Genomic DNA, 15,009 nt, shown 5'->3' on the forward strand with positions numbered 1-15,009 from the left:
AAGCTTTTAACTGTCAAAAAAAACCCTCTAAAAGTTAAAGAATGCGTAGTTCAAATATAAGCATCAGTATTTTAAGAAGATAATGCTAAGTACTCTGTTATTACTATGGTTTTCAGTGAAATGAGGAAGTCTGATTTTCTTATGCCAGTATATATACATATTTCTGTGCAAATCTGTCATGCTTTGTATGGGATAAATAATATCTTTCAGGCTCAAGGAGTCAACAGCCAGCATTAACTGGTATCATCAGTTTTCTGTTATTCCTCTTGCTCTAAAGCCATCATTGTAGGGGGATTTTGAGGTAGGCAGTGGATATAGAGAATTGAACAGGACAATTTTGAAGGATAAATCATGTGCTGTTACAGGTTGAACTAAGAATTCTGTCATTGGAAATCAGGATTTAAGCACTTTGTAGTAATTACAGAGGAGTACTGAGGGGACATACTGTAATAAGTACCTCCAATAATGCATTGCTTATTCAATCCATATACTTATGCTTTGGGCCACAAATTCACTGACATGAATTTTTTATTTATGAATTATGATGGCAATTCAGGAAATTTATGAGAGCTGGTTTTCCCCAATTGGATATGATTTGTCTGTTCTCTATAATTCTGGGTGTTGCACCTGTTTCTATGTCCAGGTTTTAGAAACTATAGTTTCTTTTTATTAATTTAGTCTTACAATTTAGAACACATTCAATTTTTATGAGATTACTCTAAGTTAAAAATTATATATCTCATCACACCCACCCCTAAAGTGGAAAGAAAGCACTTCGAAGTGCAATAGAACAGGCACCACGCTTGTGATCTACCAGGCAGATGCAGTGTTGGAAAACATCATGCGTTCAGCAGCAAAACCTGAGAGCCAGAAGGTGCTGCTGGGTTTCACAGTCTTAATTTAGAACATGTCCATGAATATTTTAATCTGGATTGGGATCTCCTGCTGGCTGTGCTCTGTCTCACCCTGAAAAGTGCACTAAGTTGATTCTGTTCAGATGAAACAAAGCTGAAAGAGGTGCTCTCTGGGAGCCTATCTAATGCACTCCAGCAGTTCACGAGCATTTGGTCTACGGGATGTGGGTGCAGCTGGGCAGGCCAGGCAGGCTAACGTCTCTTGCCAGAACATGGCCGTGCCCTCTTTGCCAGGTGCCCTGCCTTACAACCGCTATCTTACAGTCAAAGATCCTAGGATTTTGAAGGACAGTGGAAATATTTGCTCAGTGTGTTGTAGAAGAGGGCACTGGAGCTGTGCAGAAGGGATGTTTGAGCGCATTAAAGTTCAGTGATGTGGGGATAGGGAACTGCAGGCAGAGACCTCTCCTAGTGGTCCCACCGTGCCTGGAGGTGGTGAGCAGATCCAGGCCAGGTGCAGTGAGCAGGGTGTGCCACGGGCATACCTACAGAGTAGCCCAGGTCAGGGCCTGAGCTTAAATACGGCTCTGAAGCCCTAACCAGAAACCCCAGATAAAGTTTCTCATGGTCCTTTCTCACCACATAGCTGACCTTACCAAAAAAAAAGGTGGAATTTTGAAGTTCAAATTAATATGCATAGTAAATAACCTTATTTAGTGTGGAAGAAGAATGTATGTTTTATAAATTATATGGAGTGTATCTTTTTACACTATTGACACATGGCATCCATTAGGACCAAACTGATTTTTTGTATAATTAGTAATTGTAAATGGTTGTTAAGTTTATTGGTCTCTTATGCTTCATAAAATTGAATTTGCGTGTCTAAAAACCAGCAATGACTGACATGATCCTGCTTTTTTGTAGTCAACTTAATTGTCTTTGTCTTTGGTACAGTTACTGACACTGAATGGTAAAATATCAGTAACTATATGATGGGAAATTGAGTTGCAGACTACTGGGGCAAGAACAGTGATACAATCAATACAATTCAAGACATAAAAATGTTTATAATGCAGTTGCAATTTATAATGATTTTAATTTATATGTAATGCTGCAGAACCTACTTTCTGGGAAGAGGAGAGAAATCACATTTTGTAATGATGGATGGCATTGTTACGGTTATTTTGATTGCAATTTATTTTTCATTTCTGATCATTTGCTATTTTGTGGGTGAAGGGCAGTGTGCGGAGGTGTAAATAGAATATGTACAGCTGAGTCTTGTCCCAGAATGGACCTACAGCAAAACCTGGGAGCAAGATCTAGATGCAGCAGTGTCTAAAATGACATGATCACTTTTAGTACAAATAGAAATAAGATATGTAAATTAAATATAAATTAAGAACTCAAAAGACATGAATTCTGTGAAGGAAAATGAAAACATCAAAACCTCTGAAAATGGGTTAGCTGTGTCTTTAAGCAATTTAATTGTAGAAGTTGCTTGACAAAAACAAGTTTTTGCATTTTATTATCTGTAAGAATGGCCTTAAGTATTAAAGTTAATGCTCTCACACACTAATACATAATTATTTATACTACTTTGATGTTTTGTGTATTTTTACAAGGTGCTAATTGTGCTGAATCAAGTTGACAAAATTGCATAATTTGTAGGTTAATATTAGCATAATCCTGCAGTACATTATTTAGCCACAGTATAGAAATGAAGTTTACTGAATGTTTTTCCAATATGATGAGTAAGAGTGTATGTCTCTAACAATAATAATTTTCATGACATAAATCATGACTTTTAGGAAAGTTTATTACTAATAGTGTTCTTTTTCATGTGGGCCAACTGACTGTGAAATTTTGCTAGAGCGCAATGTACCATAGAAGTGGGTTTTGTAGTTTGTTAAGGAATGTTATCAGAATATCAAGGAATTAATTGAAACACAGATGCAAAATTAAGATTTGGTGTGCAGCAGCAAACCAATAACCTTTTGCACTCATTTTTGTCTTATTTTTGTGACTTTCCTGTGTTCAGAGATCCTTCCTCCCATCTTTGCATGGCTTCTTAAAAGTGTCAGCCATGGGACATGGAATATCAAGTTCAATCCCATTGTATAGAGTTCCACTGAAAGCATATCCAAATTGACATCTGTAAATTCTTTGTGCAATATCATGTACAGTATTACCAAGGAATATTAAATTTTGCTTATAACAAGTTCAAGGGTTTAGTAGAATGATAATCTTTGAAGGAAGAAAGCACCAATATTTTATGTCTTAATGTAAATTGTGTTGCATATTACCTCGACGTTTTTCTTTGGTTGCTTTTTTGTTTTCTTGCTTTCCAGAGGCAAAATAAATCTATTATGTGGTAATAAGAAAAAAGGAAATCTCTCCCTCAAGCCATTGCTTAATGCATGCTCTACTGGAGTGTTAGTGCATATAGAATAAAATTAAGCTGTACCAGTGTACCAACTGTTTTTCACTTATCAACTCTAACGTACTCAAGTTAAAGGAATAAGTCTACCTTACTAAGTATCAGAGCTCATCTGCAGTGCTTACACCCTTTGCAATGTATATAAGCCATACGTTCCAATCTAGAGTCCGTATGTAACCTAACACCTGGCTTCAGGGTGCCCACTTGTATCTTCTTATTGAGCACATGATAAGAAAAACAGGAGAGGAGGACACATCAAACCGGAAATACTGCCCAAATGTCAGAGTGTCCACATCATTTTTGCTGATGAGCGTCAAAGGGAAAGTGATTAAGTAGATGAAGATACAGATGAATGGATACACTGGGGTTTTTTAGCTCAATGACTTGTCTCTGATAGCAAACAAGAGTGGATCCCTAGGTAAGAGTATACGAATCACAAGGCCTGTCATGTCACTTTTCTAACCTCCAAATTGTGTGCTCGGTGATTCCTGAGGCAGCCATAGTCTTTTTGAGTTTTCATAGTCCTCAGAGCATTGCTCTTTTATGAATTCACTTACGTATTTTTACCATCTACATCCTGCTGTGCCAAGACTTCAGCAACTTAGCTGCTCAACCTTTGTAGTTAATTATTCTTCTCCTTTTGTGGGTTTTGAACTTGCCACCTATTAAGACGATTGCAAATGGTAAAACAAACAAACAAAAGCCTCTTTGTTTTTAAATTTTAAAAGGCTATTTAAAGTAGTACTGTGTGTAAAAGGATGTAACACACAGATTTAGCAGGGGATGCTCTCACCTAGGTATACCCGCAGAGGGACAGATGTCCAATACCACGGAGTATAAGCATGAAGCTGCATGGTGATGTTCCCTTTCACCTCCTGTTTGAAATGGACCTGCACCTGCCACTGCAGCAACACCTGCAGTTTCTCTTACCGTTGTAACAGCATCTAAGTACAGTCAGTCACTGAAAGAGCACTGATTATTTGTGGATTTGTCTAAAAATTCCCTTTATTTTATACTGAGGTTTAATATTGGGTTATACTTATTATACTGAGAGCAACAATATATTTTAAGACATAAGCAACAAGTACTAGTATTTAAACGTAGAAGTTTTAAATATACTCAGTATTCTCACTGCAACTTTTCTCTTTTTTTTCCTTGCAAGTCTTATTAGCCAAAGCAAAGGGTGGAAGAATCGAGAGTGACAGGAGATTCAATTTGCAAGTGCTGGAATGCAAATTCAATGATACTAATATCAATGCCTACTGAATTTTTGCATTTAAGTTGCTGATAAAATTCCTCATGCTGGGAAGAGTAATTTCGTTTTGTGAGGAACAGGAGGAAAGTTATTTTAATGTAGTGTCCAAAATGAGAAACCATACTAGACCAAAATAAATGGATTTTATCTTTTATGTTCTAGATGATTCTTAAAATATAAGATATTTCCACGTAATTCAGAGTAAAGTTAAGGTTAAAGTATTACAATGGGCTTTTCAGTTATGGTTTGACTCATTTTGAAAAGTAAAGTATAATAAGCATGATAAATGATCACAATCATTTCAATAAATAGGTGAGAGACTACAATTATTAAATGTATCAAGTCTTTTAGTTAGAATATTGCTAAGAAATGCAACACACATGGCAGAACAACTCCTGTGTTCATCTATAGCTAAGCAGAATGGTCATAAACATTAACTAGGAACCTAACTGTATTTCTTCAAACATAATTTAAACATATGTAAGATTTTTACTGAGATTGTGGTCAGGTTTCATAACGGCAATGAAACACAGACTACATTCAAGCCAGTGATTTGAAAACTGTGATGCCTCCAGTTGGCATTGCTTCATAAGGAGAGAAAAATGCAAAGGGCACAATTGGTAGAGCAAAGATGGAAACAAATACCTAGCCATCTGAAGAGGGTTATACTGTATGAAGGTAAGAGAACACAGAAGAAAGCTACAGTGGTATAAGATGTTATAGCAGTATATGAGATGTTTGATTACCATAGCACTTTTATTGTAAGATGCGTTTTCAAATGATTCTTTTCTCTAATGTGTTCAACAAAAATATTTTGAGTGCATGAGCTATGTCTATTCTTGAAATATGTTTTGTAGCACTCATTTTGATGCCTCAACAGCAATATTACATCAACTACTACTGTGTAGAAACTACTATAAATCTCTGTATTTTTCATTCTTAAATAGATACAGGTTTTGCACACTGATTATTTTGTATTTGGTCTTTTCTAATAATTTCTTAGATGGTTGATACTGGGTTTCAGAATAAAATCTGTGAGAATGCTATTTAAATAACAGCTTCACAGTATACTAAAAACTTACTATAGCTTGAATTTACAGGGAACAGAGAGATTTATGTCAGCTTCTGTGGGAAGCTATCAACCTATAAAGGCTTAGAGCAGTCCTTCCGTAAACAACTTTTTGATCTTGAAGTCTTTTTATTTCTTAAATATTTTTTATTTTTAACTAGGAAGCTTCTGTATTATGAATTTTATGAAGGATTGTTTTGTCCCAGGCTGCATCTTTCTCTGTCTTTATCTGGCATCACTCTTAATGGCATAACTGATCATTTGATCAATCAGTGCTGAGCCCTGACACCTTCTTTGCTGTGGTTTTATCAGACATGCAGCCATATTAAAATCAATAGAATAAAGATTACCTGATCTATTCTGATAGTTTGCCTGTGTCCATTTCTAATGAAATTTACTGAACACGTCATTTATGGTTTGGAATGCACGTTTGGGTTGTATAGGACTAAGCAGTAACTATTCTCTTTTAAATCAAATAAAAATTCTGGCATTTAGCAGCTATTAACCTCAGGGCCCATGAATCAGGTTCTACTGAAGGAACAAAGACAGTTGTTTCATAGACAGTTAGAGGACTACTCTTCTATGCAGAATTTAGACCGTGAAAAGTATTCTCTGTGCTTTTAAAATGTGTTTTACAAGTTTTAATTAAATAATTATTATTTTTCTCTCAACATCTTGTGACTAACTACTAGAACATTACAAGGAATACTTTTATTTCAACTACTTTCTGTGTTCACATACTTTTTTCTTTTCTGTTCTAAAAATAGAATATTCTATTCTATTTTTTGAAAAATCATTCTTATAGATTGCTGATTATGAGGTTTTTATGTGCCTTATATTTTCCTAACTTATACTTAATGTAACAAAATAAATGCAAAGTCTCTGTTTCACTGTTGCTGGTTCAACTCTATTTTGTGTACCATTCATCAAAAGTGATTACCATGTGCATTATGTTAGAAGTCAGAAAACTGCATCTTTATATGGGTATGTCCAGCAAAAGAAATCTTTTGTCTACCAGAAAAGGAGGTCTAGGGAAAAATATATAACCTTCTGTAGGTGCTTATGAATGGATATATTGCTATTCATACTGCATGGTATTAAAAGATTTTAAAATGTGAAAACAAAAGTGGGGATATATAACCAGTACAAGAGAAGAAAAACGTATATTTCCTTCTAAAAAAAAAAAAAACAAACCCAAAAATAATCATCAGTACAATGGAAGAGATGGTCTGTATTCCCTGATAGTAACCTGATTTTATTTGGTGAATTAAATTCTGTAACATTCAAATAATCATATAGTTTGTCGATAAATAACCAGATTACTTTCGAGAAAAATAATTGAGCATCTTTGGTTTTATCTTTTAAGTATACCCTAAAACCTATTGTAATCCCTCAAAGGAGGATTATTAAACTAAACAACAGTAGCATGTTTAATGATGATCTGCTAATAAAACATTCTAGATAATCTCTGATTAGTGATCACATTTCAACAGCAATCCAAAATTTAGGATAACTGAATTCCTTAAGACATAGGCCATCTGAAAAAAAAAAAACCACCACAACTGCAAATTCTGTCTTCATTTCATTTCTTCAGTACTTGACAGTGGCTAAGGCAAACAGATCTTGAACAGATTGAAGATCAATCAGTCACTCTGGACAAAAACAGATTAGATCTTCCTGAAGTGCCAGAAGTATACATGGTCTTTTATGTAGTGGACCCTAGACTTGCAGATGTGGTAGTAATATTTTTCATCCTTACTTATTATACAAAATAATTTTTTAAATATTTTAAATTTATTTCAGTCATCCTTGTATTCCAGGCATTTTTATTTTTGTACAACTATCTTTATCAAATACTGAAATTACAGTGAAACATGTATAGAAAGAAGGGTTTAATAAAGGATACGTTTACACAATAAAAGTAAAAATTCGTTTGAAGAGAGTTGCATTTTCTTTGCAATAATAATAAGTGGACATTTGTGTCCATTGGAGAGGCAGGCAAAATTAGTTTCTCTCAGTAAAACTGGAGCGGAATTGTAGTATATGCCTGGAATCCTTGCGGGTAGTTTCTCACCACAGCAATTTCCATGAAAAAGGTAGTCTTTTGCATATGTATTACACAGAATATTGCAATTCATATTTCTACAAATGAAAAAAAAAATCCTTTAATAGGATCATGGGACTAAAGTTGGGAAGTAAGACTTTAAGAATCTGTCTACTGATTTTTCATCTTTTGTCTCATGATATGGTAGGTCAGATGCATCACAGATCCTTTAAGTTATTTTCCCTTTGAAAAAGGATCTAAAAATCATTGTATTGCCACAACACACAGCCAGTATGTTAGCCAGCAGTGACTCTTTGTAGTGTTGGTAGCCACAGCAAATTACTAACGTACATTAGGAGCCTTTTATCAGCACTGGTGTTTTCTTCATCCTAGAATCTAAACAGAGAGGTATACCCAGTTACACTGTGGCCTGGCAGTATTGTACCTATGATGTGAGTTGATGTGGGTTAATAAAGCTGTAAACTGAAAACGTGTTTTGACCATAGAATTCATTTGAAATAGTGAAAAGGATTAAAAAAATTGGTAAGACATTGACTTGTGACACATAAGCTTTGTAATTTCATTGTTCAGAAGTGCTACCAGTTTTCCATTTGATATGTTAGAAGTGCTAACATATGATGCCATCAACATCACATCAAATTTAACCTGAGGCATCCAACATTATTCTTTTTCTATTTTTTTTCTGTAGTCAATCAATAAAGTATCAATAGATAGTCATTTCATCTCCTTTTATGCTTGCAGACGATTTGACAAATCTTTGGAAAAGTGGCGACTTTTTCATCGTGACATGAAGATCTTTAATCATTGGCTGACTGAAACTGAAGAGAAGCTGTCGAGAGCACAGATAGAGGCTGGAGACGTGGGTCATGCAAAAACCAACCAATTTCTCCAGGTATGATTTGATTAACCCATTTCCTGGTTTTCTGCAGCGATTAGAAATTTGCAGGTCTAGGTACTCTGTGCAGTTTTGCACTTCATGGTAAAGAGGGTTTCTAGTGTTGAGTGGCCAGTGGCAGTTTTGGTCAGATATTTCTGTTGTCCTTGTTAACTAAGAATTTTCATTAGTTTGTTTTAATATACATTTTTAAAAGAAGTAAAATACAGGGTAACATGGTATATTGTGCTACTTCCATAGTTATATGCTTGTTTGGTTTTTATTTAAATTGTTCGTTAATCTCTGTTTGATTGATACAACCAGCAGAAGTATCAGACAATTTTAAAATCTTGTGGAAGAAATGTTATTAATCTTTGAGCTGTACAAGAGATATTCCATGAACTATGTCTTGCAAGTATTGCTTATTTTGCCTGTTTCATGTTTTAATCAAAGAACCTTGAGGATGCTTTTTGTGAAATGCAGTGTGACAGAATAGCCACTTAGTTCCTATGTGTCCAGTTCCAATTTGTATGCTTTTCATCTTGCAAGCTCTTTGAGCATCATAAGGAAAATAACAACTCTAGTTTCTTGGTAGTTTGTTTCATTTCTCTCTTCTATGATTGAAATGGTAATAGGTATGAAGAATTAATTCTAAACTGATGTTTTGCAAGTTGATAGGTTCAGCTGAATAACGTGGCTTGACTAAACTCTGGATTCGTGTTATAAATTACAACCTATGCATAAAAAAAAAAAAATAAATGTTAAACTAGTCGGTGTTTGTACATTTGAATTGCTGGATTGAATTACTGGATTTCAGGTTGAAAGAAGTCTGTTTCATATTAAAGGTACATTTTTGTTTCGAATGCAACACCAATCTACTTTTTACCCTACAGTTAAAAAAAATAAATCATGTATTTTGAATTTTAATATTTAAAGTCACCTTATTAAGATTTAGGCTGCTATTTCTTGACTGTAAAACTGCTGAACTGAAAAGGAAAGCAAATCATATGGCGCAAGTATTAAAAAAAATATAATTGTTAAGTAATACATTAAGCTGAAGCAGTTAAAATGGCAGGTAACTATTTTTCTGCAAATGATTATCAACTCTTTGAACAATGGAAAATTCTAAGATCTGGCTGACAAAATACAACGTCTTCAAGGAATTAAAGATGCTCTTTATTGCATATGTAAAAGGTAGCAGAGCACATGTGTATTTCCACTGAAATTTCATCTCTCTTTCACAGTCCCATAGTTTTAAACATTTCTTTGTATTCTGGTTTCAGCTGGGACAGAGTTAATTCTTCTTTTTTAGCAGCTAGAAGAGCTCTGTGTTTTGGCTTTAGTCTGAGATTTGTTATAAGAAGAATGCTGATAGCGCACTGATGTTTGTAGTTGGCACTGAGGTCTCGAGGACTTTTCAGCTTCTTGTGTTCTGCCAGTGTGCAGGAGCACAACAGGCTGGGTGAGAGCATGGTCTGGATGAAGTGTCCACAACTCCCCTGTGATTTGAACTTAAGATTTAGGATTGAGGGTCAAATTGGCCAATGAAGTATTCCATATCATGCAGTATCATGCCCAGTATAAAAATGAGGATTGACCGGAAAAAAGGGTTTTTGCTCTTCTGGGGGCTTTCACTCTTCGGCTCTTGGGGTACTCTCTCTTTCTTTCTCTTTTCATGACTCTCACTCATCTGGATTTGCAATGTTGGGACTTATCTGTTTCGAGATCAATTCTCCAGGCCGGGCCTTGTCACTGGGTCGTGAGCAATTACGCTGTGCATCGCTTGTTTGTATTATTTATTATTATTATTGTTGTTGTTGTTGTTGTTGTTGTTGTTATTATTATTATTATTATTATTATTATTATTATTTTGTTCTTATCTCAACCCATAAGTCTCTTCCCTTTTCCCCTTTAATTCTCTTCTTTATTCCCTGGGGATGGGGGAGGGTGAGCAAGCGGCTGTGTGGCGTTTAGTTGCTGGCTGGTTTAAACCACGACACTTTGAAAAACACATAAAATACTACAGTAAGACATGAGTATCTGTGTGACAAATAGTAATACAGCATCACAAAGCCTTACTCTTTCTTCTTTGCTTTGCCTTTGCTCCAAGACCCTTCTCAGCACTATTCTGGTATTCTTGAGCAGCTTCAATCGAGCACTTAGGAAAAAACAGATACGTTGAAAAAGTATTTGTCTCCTTTTTTCCAACTCCTTTCTAAAATGATATTTTCTCTCTGAGAAGAGGTTGATTTCTGAGAGTGCTCAGACCGAGGTAAGATGTATTACAGATGTTATAAATGCACTGGGTGTATAGCACATCTCACAGTCCCAACAATTATTTCCTTGTCGTCATTGAGAAAGAAGTTCATACCAAATTAAATATCACACTGAAAGATCCTGGGATGATGCCTGGTTATGCAAAAGGTTAAATTTCAGTGTAGAACAAGACTGCTTCTGTTTTACATTTCCCTGTAACCTAGCTTCCTTCTCGTCTGTTATACATTTATTATGTTCTTATTCAATATACGAGAACATTTTGGACATATGTTTGCAGAATGGATTTCTACCAAGATCTTATTTTTGCAGTCCATCAAGCTTTTTTTTTTCTTTCCTTTTTCAGTAGTGTTAGAAATCCTAGGAACTCACAAATTTGTCTCTCAAACATTTCATTTAGTTCAGTACAACAGAGGAAACTACCTTTCTAATGAAAATTCACATAGCGTGAAAATATTCTAACCCACCTCAAGAATGCAGACCCAATGTTAGTTAACATTTATTTGTGAAAGAATGTTTAGTCTGAAGTTGCATTGTTCCCATTCTCTTCCTTGGTTCTTTCTTTGTTTTGCTGGATCTTGTTTGAAAATTATTAGGCTTCTAGGAGGCCAACAGAAGAGATCATTAGAATTTCCATTAGATAAACCATTAAAACAGCTGAGCATTTTGATTTACTAGATTAGCAACTTGTTTTATTAATGAGATCATGCTGCTTAGTGAACCATATTCAGACTTAACAGGATTTGTTTGAAAATGCTTTCACAAACAAGTAGTTTTGTATTCAACAAGGAAGTGTTTTAGAATATACAAAACATTCAGATGTGTGATACTATTTCTACATAGGACTACTTTGGAAAAGTAAAGATTAATGCATTCATTCATAATCGGTAAATACGTAGAGTCAAATGTTAATGTAAAATGAAACAGTCAACAGTATGATTATGTGATTTTGTTAATATAGGTTAAGAGGTAATTACATTCTTTTAAGTGTATTTGGGGAGGGGAGATGTGTTCCTCTTTGCTGCACAATGGCGTGATGTTAAACAACATTTATGCATTATATATAATGTGAATGAAACCTAATAATAGCATTGTTTCATTTCAGGTCATGAATATTTAAATACTCTTATTGTGAATTTTTCACTAAGACTTTTTAAGAGCAGAACATGAGATGTTGAAAAGAAACATCACATTTCAGTTTTTAAGAAATTGTGATTGACTTCTATGATTAGGAGACACAGGATTTAAAAGGATATTTTACAGATAGCACATCATATAAGCCCTTTGAAACATATTGAACTCGGTCTTAAAAGTAGTTAAAGAATTTTTTTTTTGCTCTTTCATTCATTTTGAATGAAAGGTTTTTCTGTCCCTTCACTCCTTAATGCTTGGCAACTTTAACTTCTTCAACTCCCTGCATTTGCACTTAATTTATTAATTTTTGTGTCAAGACAAAGACATAGTTCAGTTTAATCTACTCACTGATGTTTATTCCCTTCTGTTCTTATAGGCTACAGTCATTTTCCCTATGGGATCTCATTTGGTAAATTAAAGATGCGTTTTTTTAATCAGCTTTCATATGATAGTTAGACAACTCTACTTTTATTTCCTGTGCCTATTCCTCCTTCCGAAACATGAGTTCTCAAAATAGCACACTATTATCCAAACTGAAATACCATCCATACCATCATAAAGATAGCTCAGGTGCTGTATTTTGTCATTGGATCTTAACATGGCTGAATTGTAGAATGTAATTTGCAACTATCTATCTAAAATTTGTTATTTCTTTTTTTTTTTCTTGTGGTCTGCCTGGCAGACCCGATCTACATTCCATTTTATGTTAAAAAAAAAAAAAAAAAAAAGTGCAAGCTGTACTGGGAATTAATGCCAGGTTATTATACAAGTTTAAATTTATTTTATTAAGTGGTGCGTTTTGTTTAATAGTAAAATAATTAGGTTCTGGGTCTGAATTTTTAAAAAATTTCTTTGTGTTCTTGATCTTCACTTGTTGTGACTAGTCAGTGATGAATACTTCCCACCAAATAGACAAGGGCTGGACTTTATTTTCTGTAATTTCATTGTTTAAAAAAATTGCTATTATATAATTATTTGTTTCTCAATTATTTACTTTTGTTTATAGGCATAAATATCAAGGAAGTTTCCTTTTTAAGATCACAGAGAACCTTAAATAATCAGTAAGATTTTGAAATTATTAAGTGGTGACTTCTTAATTGTGCTTAGCCTTCTGAGGATACTGTGGATATGGAAATTGCTTCTAAGTTACAGATCTCTCTTAAATTGTTCATACGTTGAATTGTCCAGCATTTACATTTTAGGGTACTTATCCAAGCCTGAAACAGGCTTGTGAATGACTCGTGCCTTCTCTAGACCTCCCTTCTACTGCGCTATAATGTCAGTAAGGTCACATTTTTGTCTTGTAGATGTTTGAAGTAAAAAGATGCAGAGAATCGAGGCTTCAGTGCTGAAAGTCATGGTCATGCTAATAATTTCTCCCTTTTATATCTAAATTGGATTATATGGTTATTGATGATTTAATAACCACTAAATTTAAACAGTTCTTTCTGGAATACAGCACAAATGGAATCAGAGGATATGGGAGAAAAAAAAAGTGTTTCAGTGCTTGAGGTCACGTATTCTCATACCATGAAAATACAGTGGTAAGTGGGTGGATAGTTTACTCTGGTTTTGCTCAAATATAAAACTTGTAAAAATACACTTTTATATAAAAATTGTGACTTTTATATTTTAGGTTTTGTATTTTAGATTTATTTCCTGGTTTACTGAGTGATAAAGGTTATGCCAATAATCTCTGATTCTTCTTGTTCCAGTTTAGATTCCATTTGGATTCAAATTGTTCAATTTTGTTCCATTTGGATCAATTTTGTTACACCTGGTTCAATTTTGACTAGTGTTTTTTGGTGCTATGAAATATTTTCAGAGAAATAGTAGAAATGTAGCAAAATATTCTTTCTGGTCAAAGAGATGTCTATGATTGCTTAATGATTCTACTAGAAATAGAAAATATAAAATGTGGAATCAATGAGAAAGCAATTTAGCATTGTTTTAGAGGAATCTTTCATTAGAATGGTCATGGTACATACTGCAATGTACTTCAAGTTGCAAGGGCATATGTGGAAAGATATATAATTAATACCAAAAGCACACAATTCTCTTGTTATTATGTTGAAAACCGATTCTACAGTCTTTTTTTAAAATTCAATTTTATTTTTTTATTAAGATTCTCCTTACGATTTTACACATCCTTAGTACTTTAACTAAATGTTCTGAACTAAGCACCAAAATGTTCTAAACATGATAACCAGCCTAAATGAATGCCGTCAGTTCTTACATACATATTGACTGGATCATTTATTCAGAGAAGCTTACTGGTTTTCTTCTTATGGAATATCACCCTCTTATCAAATACCTCTGAGTGCAGCATGCTACTGCCCCTAAAAATGAAAACCTAGACTCAGAAATACCCCATGGATTTCAGGTTTTTGCCCACAGTTTCTAAGGTCTGAGCAGAAACGTTTCAAATCATATATGGAGCTCTGCATCAGACACCCTAACTGAGCAAAAGAGTTCTATTTTTGGTTTAAGATCATCTTAAAAACAAAATCATGGGTCTTTTTTGACTGCAGTGCTGTAGCAATGGAAAGACTATATTTTTTGTTAATAAGGGGAGGACATCACAATTTCTAGTAAAATAGTTACTGCTTCTTTCTTATGCCAAGCAAAATATTAAATAATACTGTAATCTTTATAAGTAATGTATTTCTGGGTATATAAAAGTCCTAAAATCTTTAACTATTCAAAGAGTCCTCGTCATTGTTACTACTACTAACAGAGGTGATGAAATGTCAAAATAGTTTGTCCTGAATTTGTAGTAAGAACATTATCTTGTCATGTCAAGCTATAAGAAGTATTATTTCATAATTAGATCAGTTATTTAATTCTTCTCTACTGCACACATTTCTATGTTATTCTTCATTCCTAATTTACTGTTTTCCATTAGAAGTTTTTAAATTTTTTATTGCTCCTGGTAGTGGGACATTAAAATGTCTGAAGACTGTAAGAAGTGCTAAATTTACAGTTACTTGTGTGGTTCTGCCTACTCTTGCAAACTACAGCAAACTTCCAACATACTGCTCTCCTAC

General features: G+C 34.2%; 1 protein-coding gene across 2 annotated transcripts in view; it reads left to right on the plus strand.

Annotated features, from left to right (window-relative positions):
• The window catches only part of DMD (dystrophin), a 1,192,425-nt gene that overhangs the window by 584,436 nt on the left and 592,980 nt on the right, over positions 1-15,009 (plus strand). For both annotated transcript variants that reach the window (XM_086608718.1, XM_086608727.1), the window contains one exon: positions 8,422-8,572. In XM_086608718.1, the coding sequence (XP_086464844.1) occupies positions 8,422-8,572 (151 nt within the window). The remainder of the gene's footprint in view (positions 1-8,421; positions 8,573-15,009) is intronic.

The sequence above is a fragment of the Tauraco erythrolophus genome, chromosome 1 (genome assembly GCF_009769465.1).
Source record: "Tauraco erythrolophus isolate bTauEry1 chromosome 1, bTauEry1.pri, whole genome shotgun sequence".
Lineage (NCBI taxonomy): Eukaryota > Metazoa > Chordata > Aves > Musophagiformes > Musophagidae > Tauraco > Tauraco erythrolophus.